This window comes from Hippoglossus hippoglossus, chromosome 18 (assembly GCF_009819705.1).
Source record: "Hippoglossus hippoglossus isolate fHipHip1 chromosome 18, fHipHip1.pri, whole genome shotgun sequence".
Taxonomy (NCBI): domain Eukaryota; kingdom Metazoa; phylum Chordata; class Actinopteri; order Pleuronectiformes; family Pleuronectidae; genus Hippoglossus; species Hippoglossus hippoglossus.
Genome location: NC_047168.1, coordinates 13,163,465 through 13,184,552, shown reverse-complemented (window position 1 = coordinate 13,184,552; position 21,088 = coordinate 13,163,465). Strand labels below are relative to the sequence as shown.

The following is a 21,088-nucleotide window of genomic DNA, read 5'->3' as shown; positions in this document are numbered from 1 at the left end:
GATGTGCTAATCTCTCTCAAACACACACACTCTCCCTCCTCTCACGCCCTATCCTTGACACACACACAGTTTCTTTTTCAGTGCGTCAGAAATGTTGCTGGTGAAAGTTCCGTCCCTGCTGCTCCTCTGTCTCTCTGCAGCTGCAGGTCAGTTCTTTTTATTTGATTTCGTGTTTGACCTCTGACCTTTAAGAAGTTTAATAAAGCGTCTTGTTCTACGTCAAGAGTCAGTGAACTTCAGGAGAGCTGGACTCCAACTGTCTGTCTACATCAGATAGGTGTCTCTCACTCACTCCTCTGAAAATCAAATATGAGTCAAAGTCAACTTTCCCCCTTGTAGCTGCTGCTACTGTGAGAACAAGAGAACGTCTGTTGAACTTGTGAACAGAGAGTGAGACAGAGAGTTGAGTTGCTGCTGTTATTCTGAGCTCAGCTTGCAGGGCGGATACTTTTAGACCAAAGCTGATATCCTGAAACTTGGATGAGACTGAGCACGGTGGAAAATGAAAACCACCCTGCAGACAGATGTGTTCCTATGAAACCACAGGGTTAAAGTAAAGATTAGAGTTAGAGGTGGAGTCTGTCATTCTGGAGAACGACTGTTGATGTTTGAAAGGAAACACAATCCTCCCAGAGGCCACTGCACCCACTTCTGGCACATGTTGCACAACGTGAACAACAGGTTGTTCAGCACAAACTGTTTATGATGTAGACAAAACAAACCCTCTGTTTTAACACTAACTACACGTTTCTCTTCGTAGAAATGCAGAATAAATGATCCTTAAAGTGTTGATGACTGTTTCCTTTGTTGGATAAACATGAGGATTAATTTGAGATGAAATCACACTCACACTTCAAATGCATAGGATTCTCTTCATTGTCTTTGGTGTTAGGCATTAAATAAAAGTATGAAGTAATAGTAACATAAGGTTTCTGTTCCACCTGAGGAAGTGGCTTTAAATTACAAAACAAAATGTAAATGTCAACTTTACTTAAATAGAACATTCAAAACAACTTGGTTGACCAAAGTGCTTTACAAAGTAAAAGGTACAATAAGAAAACAGGAACACGAAATATATCAAAATACTAATGATGAAAAGAAAAAGAATTATAAAATCTGCTGGGATAGAAACTTTCTTAAATGGAACAGAAGGCCAAAGAGAAGAGATGTGTTTTGAACAATGATTTGAAGCATGCGAGAGAGAGAGAGAGGGCAGATCTAACATGGAGCGTCAAAAGAACAATAAAAGGTCTTCCAGTACTATTCCTGTACAGATATGGTAGAAATGCTGTATGAATGCTGTAGAAATACTGTAGAAATATTGTATAAATACTGTGGAAATGCTTTACGAATACTGTATGAAAACTGCACAGCAGTGGCCCCTTGAACAGCAGCAGCCATTCCTACAAAAACATGAACTCGTTCTGTCTACTTCCTGCTTTTTCCCAGCGACCCCTGCTGCGTTCTCACATCGGCTCATTCGGACATTCGGGCCGGATGGAGAAACTCTGCAGAAAGTCCGGAGGCTCCCAGTCGGACATTTGCGTTGTCACACACATCACCTCCGGAGAATGTCAGTGCAGGTCTACAAGCAGCTTAACTGAGGATGTGTTATCATTTGTAAAACCCAGTGTCATCTTGAAAGAAAGAGCCATGAAGAAGCATAAAAAGTGAAAATGAAAGTGAACCTAAAATTGAATCTTGAACTCTCAGAGGAGACTTTGTTAGGTTCACTTTCAGTTGGACTTACTGTGGAATTATTTAATATACAAGTGTGACGACACAACACTTAGTACACTAACGACTTCCTGTGCGCGTTTCCTGTAGGTTCTGAAGACTGAATCAGCGCTCTGCTGCCACACGGAGGTTTGCTTCAGAACAACTACAGTAGCTGTCAGGATTCAAATCAGATTTTACAGTGTTTTCTTTTCTTTATGTGTTCTTTGTGTTTTTTTTGTGTGTTTGTGTAGGTCAGCAGGGGACAACAGTGAAGCCTGGAGAGGATGCCACTCTTCAGTGTCACTGTCCCAGTGATGCTGCCGTCGAGCTGTTAGAGTGGGTCAGACTGGAACAGAAGTCAGATGGTTACGTGTTCTTCTACCGGAACAACCGGTTGTATGAAGATTACCAGCATCCGTCTTTTCGTGGTCGAGTGGAGCTGAGAGATCCAGAGATGAAGGGCGGAGACGTGTCTGTGACTCTGAAGAACGTCACCGTCAATGATGCTGGAACATACAACTGTCAAATTATCAGCAGCATAACAGAGAATGGCGAAATAACAACCACTGAGTTCAGCGACCTCGTCAGCCTGACTGTCACAGACTCAGGTGAGATGGTAGAATCCAGACTCAGATAGAGTCCAGACTCAGGTGAGGTGGTAGAGTCCAGACTCATAGAGTCCAGACTCAGGTAGTAAAGTCCAGACTCAGGCGAGGTGATAGAGTCCAGACTCAGGTGAGGTGGTAGAAAATGTTCGGTCCTCACCTATCTGACACCTGTTCTGCTCTGCAGGTCACTCAGCTCCACTCAAGTTGGCTGAAGGAAACAAGGATGAAGGAGACAAGGGTGAAGGAGACAATGGTGGAGGAAATGAGGATGGGAGAAAGATTCAGAAACTTGTTGTACTTTTGGCTTGTGGGATAGTTGCTGGTATGTTACTTATTATTGGTGTCGTCTTTATCAGTTATAAGTTGATGAACAAACACACATGTGGGTCGTACAAACATGCTCCTGTCAAGACAGAGGCCTGAAAGTGTCAGAGCGCTTTACTCATGAATGTTCACGCGTTCTGCTGGAAGACTGACAACAGGGCGTTAATGGCTGATACCACCAAGTTATGTTTTTTCAATTTGGGTGACCTAAGCCTTTATACACAAAAATGCCCCATTATAAGTTTGGTGGTGGCGCCACCTGATGGCATTGATCTGCAGGGTTGTGTCTGGGATTCTCGCTAGGTGCCCTGGTGCCCCCCCACAGTCCAAAGATCTGCAGACTTGTCAGGTTCCTGTAGGTGTGCTGCTTCGGTTCATCCAGAGAATATTGGTCGGGCTGTCAACAGCTTTAGATCACATCCTTTAAAACATGATGGTGTACGACACTGCAGGACGCTCAAAAGTCACAGTCAGAAAAAAATTAATATAATAAATAATAATAAATATAATAATATAATAAATATTAATAAAAAACCACTAGTAGCACTCATATGGCACTTTGTAGTTTGGCTTTCTTGAAGCAAATTGTACTGACTTGGTTCTTGTGGTTCTGGGCTTGTACCCTCATGGTTGAACGTCTGTTAGGATGCTGCAACAAGTCGAGTGCATCTTTAACTAAAACACAACACTGACATTTTGCAAGTTGTAAATACTAAAAATGAATAAAATGGACGTTGATTTAATCAAATTCTATGACATACTATTGTACTGCATTCTCTGATTAAACCTAATTCCAGTTTTTATTATTGTAATGGTCATGCTTCAATTTCTGTCACACGTTTCTATTCTTTAATGTATGGAAGCGTATTGCATTCACTTGAAAACAAAAAAAAGTTCTGTTTTTCTGAGATAATTATCTCGGAAATTCCGAGATAAGTTTTCATAAAAAAAATAAAATAAAAAAAAACTTAAGCTCTGTTTTTTTACATGCTTTTATTTTGAAAGTAAAGTTCCTGTATAGACGCGGACTTCCTGTTATGAATCTGTAACTTCACAAAGGAAAGGTGTGATGTTTTAGCGACCCTCCGAAGAGGCACACGCTCTTACGGTGTTGTTTAGGGAAGTTTCAAATAAACCTGGAAACATCAGTTGAAAGTCTCGACCATCTTTCGGGGATATGCTACAGATAGATAAAGGATAGTTTTCATTTTTGTCCATAATTCAAATATTTCGTTTGTTAGTGTAAGCTATTTTATTTAGTGGCTTTATTATGGAAGGTTGATGTGTAGTTCCTGTTATAAGCAGGGTGTTGGTTGGGACTCTTGTTTTGAAAGGGGTTCTAACGGAGGAGGGTTCTGTCGATGGAGAAGTTTTGAAGTGTGAAGGAAAGTAACCGGGTGTGATTCCGGCTGAGGCCTGTGACAGTATAACAGAACAACACGCTCGGCTACATTAGTCTTTTGTGGTTCATGTTATTTATACAGAAGGAGAGTCTGACAGTTTGAAGCGACGCTATACGTCATGGCGCTAATACAAGAAATCGTGCCAAACACTAGACTGTCTAAGAGCAGCAGCTACATGCAGCCCGCTGAACAAGGGCTCTGTGCGAAACGTCCATGCAAAATGTGAATGCAACTTTTTTTTTCCCAAGTGAATGCAATACGCTTCCGTATTAATGTATTGCATGTTTAATAACGTTTTTTGACTGTCCTAATACAGCAAATAGAGGATTATCTTATTTTACCGAACCTTAATGAATCTCATCTTAAATGTCACATTATTATTTGTGATAAGTTTAAAGTCAGATTTTTGCTTCTTAGTGAAGGTTGTGGTTTACTTTTTTTTTTTTTATAAAAGCTTGATATATAATATGTGGCTGTCTTGTATTTTGATTTGTGATCATGAAGCAACTTATTATTGTTCTTCATGTTGTTCAGTGAAGAGTCTGTGGTTGTGTTGATGTGAGCATCTGCTGCCCCCTGCTGGTCGACTCCCATCACAACATCCAGGGCCCTGAACCATGAAGAAGAGATGAAACATCAAGAGGAAGAAAAACGAAATAAACACGCGTGTGAATTAATATAACCACACTTTTCAGGAAGTGTCGAAAATAATTGAAATATTTGGACAATTTTTATATTTTCTTTAAATTATTCAGTCACAACGTGAATTGAAATAACTGAGAAATAAAAACTATATTTTAATTCTCGTTAAAAACAAGTGTTTGTTTCATCGAGCTGAAAAAGAATTAGTGACATTTTCTGATAACTGATGAATAATGAATCAGATTAATTGATTGTGAAAATAATACAGTTTATATTTCCATACAACCATCACTGACTCATGTTGTGTGACACATTTCTGACGACACCACGAGGATTTTATTTACTGCGAAATTTTAATTTTAATTCATCGATAAAAAACATGAGCAAAACAACACAAACCTTTTTTATTTCAAAAAAGAAAAAGATCGCTGGCCGAGAACATCTCATTGGATTAATTATACAGGAGAAAAAACACAAAAAACAAACAACATGAGAACGTTAAGCTTAGAAGCGATGCTCGGTGGTGACGTCAGCGACAACATCTTCGTACTCCAATCCTTCCTCGTCCTCGCCAGGTGGGGGCGTTGTCAGGGAAACAGGCGGGGCCTTTTCTGCAGTGTTAATTAATTTGATTAATGATCAGAAATCACCATGATGTCCTTTTCTCAAATTAAGTATTTAGTGATTTGATTGATTTGATTGATTCACTGATTCTTTAGTGAGCCTGTTACCTGTGGGCCTCTGTCGGACAATGGACACCAGGAGCAGCGTGGAGACGACGTATGGCGAGCTGACCACGATGAGGATGATGACTAACATGGTGAGGGAGGGTTCGAAGAGGACGGCTCCACCTGGAAAAGAAGCAGAAATTCAATTGAAAGAAGTCAGAGTCTGCGCAGTAGTAATCGTGGAGAGGAGTCATAGTATCAAGGTCCCATCCATACAAGCTCTCGACCAATCAGGAGTCAGTCTCAGCTGTCGATCATGACGTCTCTGTCCTTTTTTATATCAAATAACTAATTCAAACCAAACTGATCAGAAACATGACCACTTGAACAAACCTCAGTGTGATAAGAACTACCTCAAATGACAGAACCCATCTGTTAATGGGGTTTTTTGGTAGTTTTACTCTTGTTGAGGGTTCAGAACAGAGGATGCTGCACCTTGTTAAGCCCCATGAGACAAACTGTAATTTGTGCACATGGGCTATACAAATAACATTTGATTGATTGATCTTTGACAAACATTTATTTAACCTCAACTTAGAATTGTATTATTTGGTCCATGTCTCATCTGCTAACATGGTTGAGGTGGGGCCTGCCACTAGGGGGCGAGCCACACGTTTCTGACTCAAATCCACACTCACCTTTGACCTCATCTGTGACAAACAGCCAGGCGGGTGGAGACTCTCCCCGGCCTCTGATGTCACACTTGTAGGCTCCTTCATCAGACTTGGAGACAAGGTGGATGGTCATGTGACCTGTGGGCGTCGTCCTGACAAAAGTGCCATCTTTATAGAAATCAGCCGAGAGGTTGAAGGACGGCGTCTTAGTTTTACAGAGCAGAGTGACGTCCTCTCCCGCCTCCACCGGGAGGACGGGACTCTGCAGGATCACTGGAGCATCTGGAGACAAATGGCAGCGTTTCATCCAATCACACAACTTAACCAACACTTAGGCTCCGCTGCATCGTAGTTTCAAAACTCATCACTGTTGCTATGGTTACACCTGGTGCAGTAACCAATAGTTCAGGCGAGACGGCCAAAGGACAAAGGAAATTTCCACAATGGAGGAACCATTGGAGGAGAGATTGAGCGAGTTTGTAAGAAACTTCTGGCGTCTATATGAAGCTATTTCACCTGAGTGACATCATCACAACCTCCTCCACCACTGCCATGTTTGTAGTTGTCCAAACCGTTCGACTCTGCACTGCCCTCTAAGGGCTGCATTGCCTAACAACCACACCAACGTGAAGGACGCATATGTGCAAATATGTTTTCGTACATAACGGCAGAATAAATGAACTCTTACCAGTCACAGTGATGTTGACGTAGTTACTTGCTCCTCCCTCTGTGGACTCACACCAGTAAACTCCAGTGTCTGATGAGACGAGAGCTTCGATGACACAGGAAGAAGCAACTTGTCGCCCCCAGTCTTCACACTCCTTCCTGTTGCCTGTGATCGTGTTCCTCCTCAGCGTCCATCCAGCCGAGCTGTGGTCGTCCTCACAGCTAAAAGAGACGGACGTCCATCTGAAGAACTGAGAGCTGCTGGGACTCAGCGTCACTACAGCTGTAGAAATCAATTCAAACCCATTCAATGGTTCAACACGTCTGTTTTTATAGATTGCATCAGAGTTTCAGCAGCAATGGACAGTCTGAGGACACTGAACATTAGAGCATGAAAATATTTTACAGTCATAACACTGATTAAAATGATCAACCTGAATATGAACAGAATATGTTTCCTTTAAACTTCATTAGAATCAGAAATGATTTAATTCCAACACCAGAAGCTGTGATGTAGAAACAGTTTGATGAACGGACCTTGGTTCGTGCTGCAGCAGAGCGATGAGATCAGCACTGAGGAGAAACATCATCATACGCTATTTTAATTTTACAATTTGTGTTGTTCCTCATATCCTTCTTAACTTCTGGTGATAAACATCCATTAATGTTCTGAAATATTTCTGATGATGAGAACTTGAAAATGATAAATGTAATAAACGCCCACATCAACCTAGAACACGTTAAAACACGTCTTCCTGTCGTGCTGAAACAGGCGTGTTGAGTCTTGATGTCTTTAAAAACTCTGGATCAGATTAAACTAAATGAATACATTCTTTAAACAGCAGTTTCAAATCTTACTCCTTGTGTCTCTTCTTCTGCAGCTTTGAAAATATTATAATATAATAGAATATTGACTCACAGAGCAGCTTCACCTCACATGTTTGACCCATTTTCTCATGTGAGAGGAAACGCTGAGAGCAGCTCAACCATCTGCACCTCTGTGGTTTTCACACTTGTGTACAAAGACCATTGGTTTCAGTTTATTCGCTCAGTTCTGAGCCGTGAGGTTCGTTAAACCAACACACAGACATGATGCAGACAAATGTACAGAAAATAGAGCAGATTCCTACACGTTATTATTTTCGTGCTCATGTATTTTTTCCCAAAGGCTCAGTAACTTACACATTGACACAATCACAGATGTTTCACCAGCTGTTCTTGCTGCATTTAGCAGCTCTAACTGTTTCTTTTAGTCCAGATCATGTGTTTGTTCTCCTCGTACTTTTATTATGTAACAGTTTGACCTTCGGCTGTGTCTGTGATTAGTCATAAGCAGTAAACCCCACCCCTTCCATGGGCACTCGTTCAGATCGTGATGAGTCAAGTTTAACACTTGACTGACTGTGTTTGTTCGGTTCAATTCAACTGGATCTCGGAAAGATATCCTGGGTCTGTTGAACTCGCTTCCCAGTACAGACCCCTGTTCAATAAAGTAGGTTTAGAAGAACACAGTGTAAATGGAGTCAGAGTTTCTTTTTAACTTTTCCTTCAGGGTAAAGCAGCAGTGTTGGTATGTGCAGCTCTTGGCAGAGAGAGAGTTTTGGGATGTGCTAACACACTCTCCCTCCTCTCCCTCCTCTCCCTCCTCTCCCGCCCTTCCTCGACACACACACACACACACCCTCCTCTCACGCCCTATCCTTGACACACACACACACACTCTCCCTCCTCTCACGCCCTATCCTTGACACACACACAGTTTCTTTTTCAGTGCGTCAGAAATGTTGCTGGTGGAAGTTTCGTCCCTGCTGCTCCTCTGTCTCTCTGCAGCTGCAGGTCAGTTATTTTTATTTGATTTCGTGTTTGACCTCTGACCTTTAAGAAGTTTAATGAAGTGTCTTGTTCTACGTCAAGAGTCATTGAACTTCAGGAGAGCTGGACTCCAACTGTCTGTCTACATCAGATAGGTGTCTCTCACTCACTCCTCTGAAAATCAAATATTAGTCAAAGTCAACTTTCCCCCTTGTAGCTGCTGCTACTGTGAGAACAAGAGAACGTCTGTTGAACTTGTGAACAGAGAGTGAGACAGAGAGTTGAGTTGCTGCTGTTATTCTGAGCTCAGCTTGCAGGGCGGATACTTTTAGACCAAAGCTGATATCCTGAAACTTGGATGAGACTGAGCACGGTGGAAAATGAAAACCACCCTGCAGACAGATGTGTTCCTATGAAACCACAGGGTTAAAGTAAAGATTAGAGTTAGAGGTGGAGTCTGTTGATGTTTGAAAGGACTGTTGATGTTTGAAAGGAAACACAATCCTCCCAGAGGCCACTCCCCCCACATGTTGCACAATGTGAACAACAGGTTTGTTCAGCACAAACTTTTTATGACGTAGACCAGTGATTCTCAAACTCAAACTGTGTGGTGGGGCGCGCGACCGGGAGCGGGAAATGTGAGGCGGAACTAATGTTTTGACGTCTGCATCTCTTTAACAGCAGCTCTTCAGCCCCTCTGCAGCGGCTCCCTGTACAGTGTTGTGCATGTCGCGCATATTTTTCGCGAACGGGGAACTTTACGATATGTTTCATATGTTGAACGTGAACGTGAGGGAACGTCACATTCATTTGTTAAATCATCATCGTATCAGGCCAGCATGAAATACCAGGAGCGGGCGAATGTGTGTGTGCGTGTGCGTGTGTGTGTGTGTGTGTGTGTGTGCGTGTGTGCGTGCCCCCAGACAGCGCACACACACACAGGCCCCGGGGCTCTGCCCCCACTCACTCGCTCAGAGACTGACATCAGAGCTCGTTCACGTGAAGCAGCAGCTCAGTGACCATCAAGACACAGTGTTTAAAAACCAAGTTGAAAAGAAAGTAGGATGAAGCCTGTCTTGCTCTTGGGTTCACAGTGAATGAAGGAGGACATGAGGAGAGACCAGTGTGTCTTTTAGGTCTGAAAACTCTATGAGACCCAACAAATTAAGAAGACACTTAGAAACATTACACCCCAGTCACATGCATGAGTTATTTTTGGTTGAGCTTTATCATCGTTGTAACAAAGTGATTATAATTGAATTTATTTTTTCTCTCTTTTTTAAAAAGTACAGACTGATGGAGGAAAGTAGTGATAAATGTCACCAAAAAGTACTTCAATTAAGTTGAATTTAAGCAAAGTTGTTGCACTATTTTCTGAAAAAGCGACAAATGTCACAAAAAGTTGTTTGAAAAAGGTTTTTTATTTGCACATCAGAAATTCCTGAAAGTTATGTGAATTTAATGTTCATGTGTATGTTATGTAAATACACATGTTAAACTTGGCCCATTTTGTCATCATTTTGTTGGGGCAGGGGAGCGGGTGGGGCATGAAAAATATTCTAGCTCCAAAGTGGGGCATGACAGAAAAAGTTTGAGAACCACTGACGTAGACAAAACAAACCCTCTGTTTTAACACTAACTACACGTTTCTCTTCGTAGAAATGCAGAATAAATGATCCTTAAAGTGTTGATGACTGTTTCCTTTGTTGGATAAACATGAGGATTAATTTGAGATCAAATCACACTCACACTTCAAATGCATAGGATTCTCTTTATTGTCTTTGGTGTTAGGCATTAAATTAAAGTATGAAGTAATAGTAACATAAGGTTTCTGTTCCACCTGAGGAAGTGGCTTTAAATTACAAAACAAAATGCCAATGTCAACTTTACTTAAATAGAACATTCAAAACAACTTGGTTGACCAAAGTGCTTTACAAAGTAAAAGGTACAATAAGAAAACAGGAACACGAAATATATCAAAATACTAATGATGAAAAAAAAAAAAGAATTATAAAATCTGCTGGGATAGAAACCTTCTTAAATGGAACAGAAGGCCAAAGAGAAGAGATGTGTTTTGAACAATGATTTGAAGCATGCGAGAGAGAGAGAGAGGGCAGATCTAACATGGAGCGTCAAAAGAACAATAAAAGGTCTTCCAGTACTATTCCTGTACAGATATGGTAGAAATGCTGTATGAATGCTGTAGAAATACTGTAGAAATATTGTAGAAATACTGTGGAAATGCTTTACGAATACTGTATGAAAACTGCACAGCAGTGGCCCCTTGAACAGCAGCAGCCATTCCTACAAAAACATGAACTTGTTCTGTCTACTTCCTGCTTTTTCCCAGCGACCCCTGCTGCGTTCTCACGTCGGCTCATTCAGACATTCGGGCCGGGTGGAGAAACTCTGCAGAAAGTCCGGAGGCTCCCAGTCGGACATTTGCGTTGTCACACACATCACCTCCGGAGAATGTCAGTGCAGGTCTACAAGCAGCTTAACTGAGGATGTGTTATCATTTGTAAAACTCAGTGTCATCTTGAAAGAAAGAGCCATGAAGAAGCATAAAAAGTGAAAATGAAAGTGAACCTAAAATTGAATCTTGAACTCTCAGAGGAGACTTTGTTAGGTTCACTTTCAGTTGGACTTACTGTGGAATTATTTAATATACAAGTGTGACGACACAACACTTAGTACACTAACGACTTCCTGTGCGCGTTTCCTGTAGGTTCTGAAGACTGAATCAGCGCTCTGCTGCCACACGGAGGTTTGCTTCAGAACAACTACAGTAGCTGTCAGGATTCAAATCAGATTTTACAGTGTTTTTTTCTTTATGTGTTCTTTGTGTTTTTTTGTGTGTTTGTGTAGGTCAGCAGGGGACAACAGTGAAGCCTGGAGAGGATGCCACTCTTCAGTGTCACTGTCCCAGCGATGTTGCCGTCACGCTGTTAGAGTGGGTCAGACTGGAACAGAAGTCAGATGGTTACGTGTTCTTCTACCGGAACAACCGATTGTATGAAGATTACCAGCATCCGTCTTTTCGAGGTCGAGTGGAGCTGAGAGATCCAGAGATGAAGGGCGGAGACGTGTCTGTGACTCTGAAGAACGTCACCATCAATGATACTGGAACATACAACTGTACAATTATCAGCAGCAAAACAGAGAATGGCCAAAGAACAAACACTGAGTTCAGCGACCACGTCAGCCTGACTGTCACAGACTCAGGTGAGATGGTAGAATCCAGACTCAGGTGAGATGGTAGAATCCAGACTCAGATAGAGTCCAGACTCAGGTGAGGTGGTAGAATCCAGACTCAGGTGAGGTGGTAGAATCCAGACAGAGGTAGAGTCCAGACTAAAGTGAAGTGGTAGAGAATGTTCTGTCCTCACCTACCTGACACCTGTTCTGCTCTGCAGGTCCCTCAGCTCCACTTAAGTTGGCTGAAGGAAACAAGGATGAAGGAAACAAGGATGAAGGAGACAAGGATGAAGGAGACAATGGTGGAGGAGAGGAGGATGGGAGAAAGATTCAGGAACTTGTTGGACGTTTGGCTCATAGGACATTTAGCATATTACCTCTTATTGGTGTTGTCGTCTTTATCGGTTATAAGTTGATGAAAAAACACACGTGTGTCAACAACTATCTAGTAGCACCCATATTCACAAATCACAATTTGTCTCATTGTGTGTGAGACGGCTGTGAAAAGGTTTGTTGTTTACAGGGCAGTAACCTGCCACACTGCTGCTGACAGGACCAGGCCTGAGAGAGAGGAGTAATGTTTTATGTACCTTATATTTTCATGTGAATATGTTGTATATCAGTATTCTGGTCTGTGAACCCCCCTGTCCAATGTGGTACGTGCTGCTCAGGAACCTGTCTCTCTGTCTCCATTTGAAGCTGAAGGAGACAGTGTCATTCTAACATTTAATTCATGTTACTGTGACTACTTTCTGAAAGAGCAATATAAGTGAGCTGTAATGTGTAAAGCGCAAGTCTGTACTGTAAGGAGTGTTAGTGGCATTATGGGAGATGTAGTTTTCTTGTGGGATTTGTATAGAACGAATGTGAAGTGCATTGTTACTTTTCCAGTGGTGGGAAGTAACGAAGTACAAATATTTCGTTACTGTACTTAAGTAGATTTTTCACATATCTGTACTTTACTTGAACTGTACTTTTCTGTACTATATCTACTGTTTGCCGTCAGGGGGGGGGGATGCCTTGGTCGACCGGGGTCGAGCAGGCTGTGCCGGTAATGATCCTTCCGCAGGTTCACCTTCAGAAACTTTGTTAAGAGTTCTACTTCCTCTAGAGTCTAGATACTCGGCGCTCCGCCAGGGCCGTGACCAACTCTGGCAGGGCCGATCCGAGGACCTCACTAAACCATCCAATGGGGAGTAGCGATGTGTGTACAAAGGACAGGGACTTAATCAACACCAGCACATTCCCCATCCATTTATTCCCTGTATAATTATCCAGGTGCTCCTGCAGGAGCTCGGTTCAGTTCAGTCTTCATTATTCTGTCTGAAATTTGGCAGCAAAACTAGACTGTGTCCAGTGGTTTTTTCTTCTCTGTACCAGCACTGTCCAGGTTGTTAACAAAAGAGGAACTATCCTATTTTGTGTGCCTAGAACTTGTTTCCTTTTGCTGAGTTATCATAAGGGGCATTGTGTATCACTCCTGCTACTGATGTGAAAGTGAAAGCTGCATGTTTAGTGATATTTACAGAAGTCTTTAGTGGTTATACTGGGGTCTATTAGTGTTCTTAGGCAGACACAAGAGGCACTTGTTTATTCTGTTGTGTTGGTTCTTTGTTGTCCCTATAAGTTCAGATGCACTAGTCCATTACTATTTGAACCTCAGCATCTGGGGTTCAAAATTTGTAAAATTATACATTATATGTATATTTTTGTCATAATATTTCAGTCAGTTGAAATAAATCCTGAAGAGATAAAGCACTTTGCATTTTTACTTTTGATACTTAAGTACATTTAATATGAGCTACTTTAAGACTTTGACCCAAGTCATTTTCTTACGGGTGACTTTTACTTTTACCGGAGTCGCTTTCAGGTAAGATATCTGTACTTTTACTCAAGTATGGCTTTCAAGTACTTTATACACCACTGTACTTTTCTAATGTTGTTTGTGAACCCACATTAAGTCATTGTGTTTACTCTGTGATGGGTTAGACATGTGAGGCAGGGCATATTGATGTTTATTTTGTCCTTTGGTTTACATTATTATTTCATGCATCCTTTACAGTAGTCTGAGAAGAGGATGTGAACTGATGCAGTCCCTGTCACATGTTCTATCATAACAGTAAAAGAGATCCAAAGAGAGCTGTGGTGTCGGAGTGTTTTGTGGTGTGTCGCAGAATCGCTACACTAGTAACACACAAACTGACACTTTTCAAATGACACAGATCATGCACAGAGTCAGAGGTCACTCACTCAGCCAGTGGAGGTGGTCCAGTGGAGACCGGGGGCTGCTCAGGGTGTGTGTGTCCAGGCTGGAGGCCCTGTAACTGGGCTTGTGGAGGTGGTGCACTGGTCCTGGAGCTCACTGAAGTACTATTAGATATTCAATTTTGACACCGTATGATAGTACAAGGTCAAGTGTGTGGTTACAACAATGAGTAGGTTGGTGTACACACTGACTGAAACCAATTGAGTCTAGTATTGAAATAAATGCTACGCTATGGCTATCTTTATTATTGTCAACATGAATATTAAAGTCACCTACAATAATAATTTTATCTGTTTTTTGGACTAGGTTTGATAAAAATTCAGGGAAGCACGGTAAACTACAGCACATATGATTGGCTGTTGGTATTTCTTGGATGGGTGTGGACGACTAAGAACAAGACTTTCAAATGAGTTGTAGCTTAGTTCAGGTTTAGGATGAATTGATAGACTGGAGTTAAAAATAGCAGCAACTCCACCTGCTCGGCCAAATTAATTTTTTTAACTGTCCTAATACAGCAAATACAGGATTATCTTATCTTACCGAACATTAATGAATCTCATCTTTAATGTCACATTATTTGTGATAAGTTTAAAGTCAGATTTTTGCTTCCTAGTGAAGGTTGTGTTTTAAATTTATTTTAATAAAAGCTTGATAGAATTGATATGTAATATGTGGCTGTGTTGTATTTTGATTTGTGATCATGAAGCAACTAATTATTGTTCTTCATGTTGTTCAGTGAAGAGTCTGTGGTTGTGTTGATGTGAGCATCTGCTGCCTCCTGCTGGTCGACTCCCATCACAACATCCAAGGCCCTGAACCATGAAGAAGAGATGAAACATCAAGAGGAAGAAAAACAAAATAAACACGCGTGTGAATTATTACATACGTCTACAGCGTTAAATCATCTCACATCATATTAAATGAGAATACGATCTAAGATCTTCTCACCGACGACAGGACGTCACGCTCAGTGTGAACTCATCGTGTCTTGTGTCTTTTTGTGGCTGATAAACATCACTTTGAGGTTTCTGCTCCGGAAACAAAGTGGTCACAGATTTCACAGAAACCACAAACATTTAAAAACATGAGATGAAATAATGTTGGAAGAAGTTTTCAAACGTCTCCGAAACTGTGGATTGGTGCGGACGTCAGGTTCAACTATGTGATGCACAGACGTCTCACGAGAGATCCTAACGCTGATCAATGTGGTGAGTAACAGAATGAACCCGATCAGTTGTCCTTACATGAACATATGAGTTTATTACAACACGGATCCGTCAACAGATCAGATTCTTGGTCCAACTTTCATGCTGACCATAAAACTAGATGCATTTCAGTACTTTACCAAATTAGAGTGAACAGATATCAGGTTACGTCCTGACAAGATGCTCGTTATCACAACACCGGAGACAGGACAGCAACAACACAAACAGAAAACATGGACCCCGCAGAAATAAAGAAATAAGTCAGACAAAATATTGAAGGTGTTCGAAGGTGTTTATATCCTTTATTCTGTTTAACACAAAGTGGTTAAATGTTTCTTTTCCTTGTGGTTAAAGTGTTGTGTCATCATGTGGAGGCGGAGTTTATGACCTATACTGCAGCCAGCCACCAGGAGGCGATCAAGATGATTTGGCCTCACTTAGGAGCCATCATGTTTTCCATCTTTATTTACAGTCTATAGCTGTGTCTCAATTCAGGGCCGCACGCTTCAGAGGCTGCATTTAAAGACGCTTTGTGTCCCAGCGGTGCGACTAGACTGTCCCAATTTGAAGAGGTAATGAGCGGCAAAAAGTGAGCTGAAAACGTCAGAAGAATTTATTAAAACATTTTTTAAAGCATCACCCGAACAGCTTATCTATTCAAAAACATCTCTTTCAACAGTTTTAATCAACCAAAGAATATTTCCGTCCGTAGCTCTGTTGCTAAGTGACAGCTGTAAGGGCGGGACAAGCTGGTGATGCAATAAGAAAACTAGGTCGTCTCATTTTGGCTCGGTCATCACGGTTTACGGCCTCTGAATTGAGACAGAGCTTATGTCAAAGAAGAACAGTCAACAAACTCAAATCAGCAGAAACAAAAAAATGAAAAGTCACGATCGACTCGTCTTCATCGACCTGCAGCTGTGGAGAAATTTAAATGTTTCAAAGACGAATAATATTCACGATCTCAAACGTCACATGTGCATCAACAAACGTTTTATGTGACATGAAATAAACATGAATCATAATGAAGTCATGTGACGTCACTGAGCTGCCTCCCCTTCAGGAGGCATGGTCACCCCCCAGGGCATGCTGGGTAAGTAGTTGGCCAGCCACTCCCCCCAGCTGCTCCTCGGCCCCGCCCCTTCTCCACCTCCCCATCCTCCTTTCACCTCCCACCCCCCCACCACCCACTCCAGTTCTTCCCTCCCTCCCCCTGCCTCCCCCCTCTCCTCCCTTAGAATCACACTGTAGCGCTTCCTAGAAGCTTCTCCCCCACCTGCGCCTCCATCTTCTGCAGGGACCCGACACTCCTCCATCACATCCCTCCATCCGGATATGGCCTCTTCTTTGCTCAACAGACGGTACAGAGTCTGCCGATACACCCCCCTCTCCTCCATCGCTCCTCTCTCTCCTTCATCCTCTCTCTTCACTTCTTCTCCCGTCGGCTCCACAGTGACGAGGAGTCTTTCCCTCCCTCCTCGTCCTCCCCGCTCACCTTCGCTCACTCTCTCCTCCCTCTCCACAGCTTTTTCTTCCTCCCTGTGGATAAACAGAACGGAGCGATACAGTGCCACCACTCCTCCTCCTCCTCCTCCTCCTGCTCCTCCTCCTGCCACTCCTCCTGCCACCTCCTTCTCCTCCCTCCTGTTGTACGTTAACAGCCTCACTCCCTCACCACCTCCCCCCCCCCGTCTTGCCAGAGCCACATTCAGAGGCTTGTACACCTTCCTGTACCAGTCCACCAACCTCGCCAGAGTTGCCAGTATGCACACCACCGACACAACGCACAGCAGCACGCACACTGCAAAAAGCCAGAAGCAGAACAGTCCTGCAGCTCCGACAGCACCAATTCTACCACGACGTTCACCACCTGGAGCTCTGTCGAATACCCATGGGGAGACTGGGGTGTTTGCCGCCTCAGTGGGGGCGGTGGCCGTGATTAGCTGCAGTTTCGGAGTTGTTGATGTAACAGTTGAAGGAACGGATTCAATTGTCCGAGCTTTCATGGGCGCAGCCGTTGACGTGCTCGCAGGACTTTCAGAAGGAAGATGTGACCCAAAAGATAAATCCCTTACTCCAGGATCTTTCTCCGAAATGCTCGACCACTCAAAAGAACTGGTGAAGGTTTGGTACCAGGACGATGTGACTACTCTGTGGTACACTGTGTGGAGTTGTAACGTGACCATAGTGGTTTCGACAGTAGCAGCAGCAGTGATAGTAGTAGCAGGAGAAGAGGAAATGCTGGTAACAGTCGAGGGAGTATCATGGAACCCGTAAAGAGAGTCGGTTACTTCGTCCTCACCAGTCGGACACCAATCAGACTCATTAAGACTCATCAGTGGTTGACCTTTGAGCCTCTGGGGAGAATCACATATCTGTGAAAACACAACAACCATCGCAAAGTCAGTCACAGCATACCAAAACAAAATCCAGTTGGAAGTTAAACATGCGTCACAGCGACATCAACATCATCAAAATACGTGAATGTCTGTCGTCAGTCCTGAGGTACAATCTCTCTCAAGGTTTGAACGACGTTGATCGAAGGTTAAACTGTTTTTAACGGTCACACCTAATCATGTTCAACAAGACCCCAACGTACAGGAGCTAATTTACCTGGAGTGAACTGTCCTCATATGAACAACAGATGGCGACATTACCACAAACTCGATAAAGCTTGGGTACAGTTTTAAGAGTCGACCGCTGAACAGCAACACATTCATGTTCTTCTTGTCACAGCATCTTTCTTTACTCATTTGTTTGTGGAACTCACAACACTTTCTGGTTCCGGAGTGATATCTATACCATCGCGGACGTAGACGTTGGCATAGTCATCAATGTATCCGTGCAAATAACCAATGTCACAGGAGCAGACCCAGGGATTGGCTGAGAGATAGAGGTACGGCACCTCCTCCTTCGTGCTAAACCAATTGTCCGGCATCACTTTGATCTAAAAGGAAAAGGACACGTGTTGCAGTTTTAGACCATCAATCGCCCCCTAGAGGCAAGAAAATGAACAGCTGTTGTAACCTGGTCCACCTCTAACTTTGTGCTCACATACTTCCAGAATTCTTGGTGTGTGTTCTCACCTTGTTGATCTCCAGGCACAGGATCTCTATGGCTGGAACAGGGTGGAGCAGGAGCTCGGGAAGCACTTTGATATGATTGGACGACAGTTCCAGGATCTAAAAGGCGACAGAACAACTCTGATTAGTAGTTTTCAGGTCATCTACATGTCCTATTTATGTGAACACGATATCTCATGAACGCCTTGAGGGAATTTCTTTAAATTTGGTACAAATATTAAGTTTGACTCAAAGAAGACCTTATTCGATTTTGGTGATCAAACTCCTATTTTCCCCCTCGTGACCACACATTATATTTAGAACACTTTGAGAGAAGCCTTTCAGATTTGGCTCAAAAGTGAACTTAGACTCATGGATCAAATTTGAATGAGTTGTCACTTACACTAGAAGATGAACTGATTAGATTTCTGTGGTCAGAGGTGACAGTGACCTCATATGAGTCTGGAAATAAACATCTTCACGTGTCTTTTCATGGATGGATGGATAGGTGATCAAAACGGTCATTGTACTCCATGCTAACACACTGATAACACATGCTTATATGCTAATTCACCGACCTCCAGTTTACTGAGTCCAGAGAAGGAGTGGTTGCTCAGAGCGTCAATGTTGTTGTTGTCCAGGTAGAGTTCGGTCAGAGCGGGACAGGCGGTGAAGGAGCCGTCAGGAATGGACCCGAGGTGGTTCCACCCCAGTCGGAGAACACTGAGGGTGGGCAGGATGGGAGCGGCGCTGGGTGTCACCTCTGGAACCTGGAGACACAAGACGTCATGAAACTCATGATTTAATACTGATGAAGTGGCCTCAACGTTACTCATTCAGTTTGATAAAAAATAACTCAGATGGACACCTGGTTGCCTGTGAGGTCAATCTCATAGATGTCCGGACAAATCTTGAAGGAGGACCAGGGCACACTGGAGAACAGGTTCCTAGGAAACAACAGAACCTAAAAAAGGAGAGAAGGAAATATTCAGTTTCCTGTCCTCTGTCGTCTTATCAGTCGAACGCAGGAAGCTCGTGCGTCCGCTGTGGTCTCCTCCTGTCACTCAAACCCAATCAGGGATGAGACATTTTAAATTTGTTTTATCTTCTCACAGCTGCAGAAGGTTTAATCGCGCTTTGTCATTTTACATCATCATTCATTCTGTTGTTTTTTGTGTAAAATTTAAGTTTAATTGTAGACGATTGTTGTAAAATTGACAAATAAGATCGCACAGTGGTCGTTGTCTGTTTCAGGATGTTTAAAACTGTTCCACGTTTCCTCTGAGGAAAACGGTTTCTTTAAATAATCATTTGATCTTTTCCTAATTACAACATCTGTTCTCGTAATAAGACTGTATTCTCTCTGATCACAGTGTTTGTCACTTTACATGTAATTTTTTACTAAATACATCAGAACTGGATCAATATTAGTATTGATTTTTGAATATTAATACCTCTTTTTAAAGACTGAATTTCCTGAAATATTTAAACTTTTAAATATTTTGTTCTTCTCGGAAGTCACAACAGAAACATGATCTTCTCTCTGCAGCAGCTGTTTGTGTTTACCTTGGTCGTGGGTTCGAATCCCGCCGGGACGGCGCTGAACCCGGCTGCCGTGCAGTTCATCCTGGGCCGGTGGTCCTTGTCCCTGTCACTGTGGCAACCTGCCACAGCTGTAACCCTGGCGACGTGGGACAGAAGACAGAGGAGGAGGACGAGCTGCATGGTGAGAAAGACTCTGAACGACTGACTGAGTCCAAGTGAGGAGAAGCTGAGGAAGTATCCGTTTGATTGACAGCTGCGGAGACAGGAAGTGAGATAAGTAGAGTCTGTTGCCGACAACGACGCTTCATACTCTGTCGAGCTGTTCCAGGGAATTATTACACCTACAGAGACTCAGTATCCCACAATGCATCATGGACAAATATCACTTGTTAATGTTGCTGTACCAAATATGCCTGCTGTTTCTCTAGTGGGCGCTCACACGGTAGTCCTCAAAGAATTTAAATGAACAAAGCTAAACAGTTAAAATTATTAATAAAACCTGCTTCTGCACGAAAAAAATGTTTACCGTCTACATTGATCTTTGGTCCATGTCCCATCTTCTAACGTGGAGGAGGAAGGGGCGTATGACCTATACAGCAGCCAGACACCAGGGTGATGGATTTGGCTTCACTTATTTTACAGTCGATGTTCTAGACTGACTCCAGAGCACCCCCGACACAACCCGGAAGTTATGAAGGTGGAACAGCCGATGATCACTAACTAGACAATATATATATATATTGTCATTAGTGATCATGATCATGATGGCCTATAATATCATGCATTGCTCTCAAGCTGAATGAAAGAAAGATGTTGGACAGACGAGAGAAGAACGAAAATTATAACAAAAAGTATATACAAATCAATAAAAGTCATTATTACGCTTCTGAAAGAAGAAAATTAAAATCAGCTCGAGTCAACTCTTTAACAACTGGACTGACTGAAACAAAGCATCTGTAGTGTTTTCAAATCAAGTGAAAAAAATAAAGATTTTCTCAAAGTTTGTCAAATTGTTTGCATTTTAAATGTTTTAATTACACTAATCAAAGTTAATGTTAAATTGAAACGTTCTTACATGATAATGTGAAAGCTTCATTAACTGTGCATTTGCCCTGTAGTTTTACCACAGTCGCCCCCTAGTGTTAAAATACCCCAACTGTCTCCACAGGGACAGTGAATCAAATATGTTTCATCCTCTGATTCACCCGTGTCCATCTTCGCCGATGACAGAGAACAAACCAACAAACTTTCATAAAAACTCTTCGTCATATTAATGAAGAGTTTGACAGATGGAGT

General features: G+C 42.5%; 3 protein-coding genes across 9 annotated transcripts; 1 reads left to right on the top strand and 2 right to left on the bottom strand.

The window, feature by feature from the left end:
• Positions 1-13: 13 nt before the first annotated feature.
• LOC117752172 lies at positions 14-12,510 on the top strand. The gene is made up of 6 exons (XM_034569364.1): positions 14-146; positions 1,971-2,327; positions 2,512-2,747; positions 8,459-8,540; positions 11,385-11,741; positions 11,933-12,510. The coding sequence occupies exons 1-6, from the start codon at positions 92-94 to the stop codon at positions 12,205-12,207; spliced, it is 1,362 nt and encodes a 453-aa protein (XP_034425255.1). The 5' UTR covers positions 14-91; the 3' UTR covers positions 12,208-12,510.
• On the bottom strand, positions 4,330-8,007 carry LOC117751909 (Fc receptor-like protein 5). 6 transcript variants are annotated; one of them, XM_034568953.1, is made up of 6 exons: positions 7,624-8,007; positions 7,242-7,277; positions 6,727-6,987; positions 6,063-6,320; positions 5,413-5,547; positions 4,330-4,748 (listed from the first exon to the last, which is right to left on the bottom strand). In XM_034568953.1, the coding sequence occupies exons 1-6, from the start codon at positions 7,652-7,654 to the stop codon at positions 4,648-4,650; spliced, it is 822 nt and encodes a 273-aa protein (XP_034424844.1). In that variant the 5' UTR covers positions 7,655-8,007; the 3' UTR covers positions 4,330-4,647. The 6 variants fall into 6 exon arrangements, with proteins under 6 accessions (XP_034424844.1, XP_034424845.1, XP_034424848.1 ...); XM_034568954.1 differs by having other exon boundaries at positions 5,413-5,541; XM_034568957.1 differs by lacking the exon at positions 4,330-4,748 and adding an exon at positions 5,162-5,280 and having other exon boundaries at positions 5,428-5,547.
• Positions 12,511-15,805: 3,295 nt separating the features above from the next.
• LOC117751854 (platelet glycoprotein Ib alpha chain) lies at positions 15,806-20,116 on the bottom strand. 2 transcript variants are annotated; one of them, XM_034568849.1, is made up of 7 exons: positions 19,814-20,116; positions 19,116-19,211; positions 18,826-19,017; positions 18,272-18,367; positions 17,956-18,132; positions 17,488-17,560; positions 15,806-17,451 (listed from the first exon to the last, which is right to left on the bottom strand). In XM_034568849.1, exons 1-7 carry the CDS (start codon positions 19,970-19,972, stop codon positions 16,226-16,228), a joined length of 2,019 nt encoding a protein of 672 aa, XP_034424740.1. In that variant the 5' UTR covers positions 19,973-20,116; the 3' UTR covers positions 15,806-16,225. The 2 variants fall into 2 exon arrangements, with proteins under 2 accessions (XP_034424740.1, XP_034424739.1); XM_034568848.1 differs by having other exon boundaries at positions 15,806-17,560.
• Positions 20,117-21,088: the final 972 nt, after the last annotated feature.